Source organism: Cystoisospora suis (genome assembly GCF_002600585.1).
Source record: "Cystoisospora suis strain Wien I chromosome Unknown contig_8418, whole genome shotgun sequence".
NCBI classification, from domain to species: Eukaryota; Apicomplexa; class Conoidasida; order Eucoccidiorida; family Sarcocystidae; genus Cystoisospora; species Cystoisospora suis.
The window spans coordinates 549-5,045 of NW_027161198.1; the positions used below are offsets into that span (position 1 = coordinate 549).

Here is a 4,497-nt window from a genome sequence, read left to right on the forward strand (position 1 = left end):
TTCAATTTCTTCTTCTTCCTCTTTTTCTTCTTCCTCTTCTTCTTCTTCCTCTTCTCTCTCTTCTTCTTCCTCTTCTTCTTCTCTTACTTCAAAGAAGCCTTTACTTCAGTGTATCGATCCGCATCTGCCTTTACTTGAGAGACTCCATCGTCGATTCTCTTCAACTCAAGTTGCTAACCAATCGACGGCTAGCTTGGCCTTTAACCAACATTCGACTTCTTCATCTTCTCCTGTTTCAATGAACTTTCGCGATAAAGAAGAAAGGAATAAGTTTAGGAATGAAAAGAATGAAAAAGAGCGTACACCTGACCTTCCTCCTCCTACCTTCACCTCAACTTTTTCTCCTCTTTCTCTCTCTTCTTCCTCTTCTTCTTCTTTTTTCTCCTCTTCTTCTTCCTCTTCTTCTTCCTCTTCTTCTTTTTCGTATCATGATAAGATAGATCGACGTTGTCGTCATGAGTCGATTCTTACAGAGATCAACTGGGGTGAGGTCGATTCTTTCTTTCTTCAGGCTTTTGGAAGACACTTTGGTCTGAAGAGGAATCTTTCCGAATCTTTCCTTCGACAAAAGCTCCATCAAATCTGTCTGTATCTCGTTACCTCCACCCTCTATCCACTTCACGAGCTCCCGCCCTTCGATTTCTTTCAGAAGGACAAGGAGAAAGAGAGAAAGATAGAAGAAGAAGAGAGAAGATCAGAGACGCCTGGGAGGGCGCTAGGAAATGAAGAGAAAGAGAAAGATGAAGACAGAGGGGTGAAGAAGAAAAAGAAGAAAGAAGAGGAGGAGGAGGAAGAAGAAGAAGAGATAGAGAAGAAGCAGGATGAGAAGAAGAGAAGGAGAAGGAAAGAGAAAGAAACAGAGGAAGTAGACGGACAGGATGACAGAGAAGGTCGTGAGGTGGAGAGAGAAGAAGAGATGTATGAGAGAGAAAGCGAGAAGGAAGAAAATCTAGAAGAAGAAGAAGAAGGAAAGAAAAAGAAGAAGAAGAAGACAAACGATGAAAGCATTGAAAGAAGACGACGAGGAATAGATGGTAGAGATGTGACTTCGATTCTCGCTGAAAATGAAGAAGAAGAAGTAGATAGACATAACGACATTTTATGCCTCTCAGATGACCTTCTCGTTGTTGACGTGGATCAAGATGAAGAAGAAGAAGAAAGAAGAGAAAGAAAGGTCACTTCACCCGGTCCTTCTCCTTTACCTCTTTCATATTATCTAAGCTCTTCAGAAGAAGAAGAAGAGGAAGGTGAAGAAGAGAAGGAAGAAGAAGAAAGAAGAGAAGAAGAAGTGGACGGGAGATGTCTTGCGAGAGATAAGAAAGAGTTAGAGAAAGATGTGAAGGAGATAGAATTGCCTTCTCGACTCACTGGCGAGAGAATTTCAAAAGAGACAAGGAAAGACGGAAATCGAGAGAAGGATTCTCCCAGTCTTAAAGATGGAGCCTTTTCATTTGAGAATAGAGAGAAAGAGAAGGAGGATTTGGAGAAGAAAGGAGATGAAAGAAAACGAAAAACAAAGACACCACGGGCAGCAACCCCAGGGAGAAGAAGAAGAGAAAGAGAGGCGAATGAAGAAGATCCGCGAGGAGAGGCAGAAAACGGACGAGAGAAGGATGAAGAAGAAGAAGAGATATCTGTTGAGAGGATAAGAGATACAATTATGAAGAATGATCGTTTCTATGAAAAGTTCCTGACTCATCAACACGTAGAGCTCAAAGATATCCATGCATATCTCAAAGGTAAGAAAAAAGAAGAAGGAAGGCCGGGTGTACATACACCTCAGCTAGATGGTGTATAGACACTTCCTAACTACTCTTCCATGCCTTCCCCCCTTTCTCTTCTTCAGTAATTTTCCTCCTCCTGAAGATATTCATGAAAGAGATATCAAGATCTCTTCTTTTTCCTCTTCTCACTTCCTCTTCTTCTTTTGTCTTTGTACCTTCTTCTCCATCTTCTCTCTAATGTCCTTCCTGTGCAGGAGATCGGTAAAGACTTGCCTTGAGGGATCCTGCATCTTTCCTATCTTAGATGTATATACGTATATATATATATATATGCATATATATAGATCTATAATAGGCGAGTGTTCCCTCAGTATCTTTCCCGCTTTCACTCCTTCATTCTAAAGACTCCTGGGACGTACTCTCTCTGTCTTTCGTTCTTTCTTGTCTCTTTCCTATTTCTTTCTTTCTTGTCTGCAGAGAGTGTTTGAGGAGGCCTCGTTCGAAGTGTTTAGTGTATCTAGTCTTTATCCTCTTCATTGATACATGTCTTCTAGCGCAAAATGTCTTCTGGAATTCTTCTTCTTTCCCATCCATCTCCCTCTCTCCTTCTTTCTGTTTTTTTGTCTCATTCATTCATTCTTCTTCTTCTTTTTCTTTTCTCATCTTTCTTTTCTCTTTTTCTTTTCTTTTGCTTCTTTTGTGTGTCTGTAGAGAGAGGCGTGAAGATTAGTTTATCAAGTGCAAAGGCTTACCTTCAAGCTGCGGGTGTCTACTTCGTCTCTCCATGGCGAGCTAATACTAATGCTAAGGACAATACGACTCTATAGAAGAAGAAGAAGAAGAAGTGGAAGATTTTGACGAAGGAGGAGAAGAAGTCGAAGACAGGAGATAGTAGTAGTAGTAGGAGTGATAAGACAAATCGCTAATAGGACTCGTCTACGAAGTGCGACGAATCCTAAGCCTAAGCCTAACCCTCCTCCTCCTCCTATAGCTATTCTTACTCGAACTCTAACTATGATGAGTAATACTAGCTATAGTAGTAGTAGTAGTAGGATTAGGATTAGGGACAGAGAGAGAGAAAGAGAGAAAGAAAGAAAGAAAGAAAAAGAGATGAGAGAGAGAGAGATGGTGGGGTGTTTGTGTTCTCTCTGTTCCGACAGAAGCCTGTGGTGGCGAAGGCTTTCCTTCTTTCTTTCCTTCTTTCTTTCTTTCTTTCTCCCGCCCGCTTTCTTTCTTCTTCACATCTATCTATTTATCTCTTGTCTATCTTCAATCTATCTCTCTACGCTCCATCTGTGGTTTATCTTCTTTTCTTTCTTTCTTTTTGCGATCTTTAGAAGAAAGGTAGGTGGGACAATCCTTCTGTCTGTCGAGAAGCTAAGATGACTATTTCTCACTTTGTCGCTTCTTTTTTCTTCTTCTTCACCTCTCTCTCTTGTTTCTTTCTCTTTCGTTCTCTCTCTCTCTACTATGTTCTTTTCCTTCTCACCTCGCCTGGATCTCTACCTATGCTAATATATATCTATATATATATAGAGAGAGAGAGAGAGAAAGATATAGCTATACAGACATACATATGTATCTACTTATCTATCTATATGCATTCATAAAGAGAGAGAGGTGTATAGAGATTTCTTGCATAGCAAGATAGCTCGATCCATGTATGAAGACATGTAGTTAGATGTATATACAGCTGATAAGATCTACATGCAGACATATCAAATCAATGAATGAAGGTGATGATACAAAGGAACACAAGAAGAATAAAAGTGAAGAAGAAGAGTGTGGATAAGACTATGGAGAGAGACCTCTTCAAATCCTGAGAGAGACGTCTTTCTTTCTTTCTTTCTCTCGTTCTTCGACTTGTCGTTCAGCTCTTGAAATTTCATTCTCTTGATTTGGTGGTGGAGATAAATTCTCTTCCTTTCTCTCGTACCATTCATACGTAGAAGATGAAAGAGAGGAGAAGAGAGAGAAAGAGAAAGAATGAAGAGGGTGAGAAGAGCCTTCCTGTCTTTTCTTTCGCGCCATCTCGCATTCCCTCCTTCGTTCTCTTCTCTTTCTTCTTCGCTCTCTTTTTCGATTTTTCTTCCACTTTTGTCTATCTTTGTGTATGACGTCGTTTCTCTGGATTTCTCTTTCTTTTCAATCTCTCTTCTCGGGTCAAAATGAAGTGAAGAAGAGAGGCGGACAAAAGACGATCATGGTAGAAGAGTAAGAGAAAATGCAAGACTCTTCAGAGTCAGACTTCTTCTTTTTCTTCTCTTCCCTTCCCTTCTCTCTTTCTCTTTGTGTTCGATGAAGTTTGAATGAATGAAAGAAAGAAAAGAGACATTTCTCTCCCTATCTTAATCTGCTCTGATCCAATTTCTTTCTCTTCTCCTGCACGGATGGAAGAAGGAGAGAGAAGAAAGAAGGAGTTACGGATGTTGGTCCGACTTTTTCTATCGTCGTGTCATAAAGAAGAAGAAGAACAGTAGTAGTAGTAAGCAAACATTCAACTTCTCTAGCTTCATTTCTTGATGAACTAGCAATGGAAGACACACCCCTTCTTCTTCCTCTTCTTCTTCACAAAGGACCAGGAGAAACTTGCATAAAGAAAACGAAGAAGAAGAGAAAGAGCAGAGAGACCTCTCTTCTATCTACGCACCTTCAATCAGTTTATCGACCGATCTATTGTTCTATCTATCTATCTTTAATCTATCTATCTATCTATCTTTAATCTATCTATCTATCTTTAATCTATCTATCTATCTATGTACCTATCTATCTG

General features: G+C 40.0%; 1 protein-coding gene across 1 annotated transcript; it reads left to right on the top strand.

Annotated features, from left to right (window-relative positions):
• Nucleotides 1-57: 57 nt before the first annotated feature.
• Nucleotides 58-4,218, top strand: CSUI_010809 (uncharacterized protein). Its single transcript, XM_068070910.1, has 2 exons — nt 58-1,739; nt 2,436-4,218. Exons 1-2 carry the CDS (start codon nt 239-241, stop codon nt 2,549-2,551), a joined length of 1,617 nt encoding a protein of 538 aa, XP_067917114.1. The 5' UTR covers nt 58-238; the 3' UTR covers nt 2,552-4,218.
• Nucleotides 4,219-4,497: the final 279 nt, after the last annotated feature.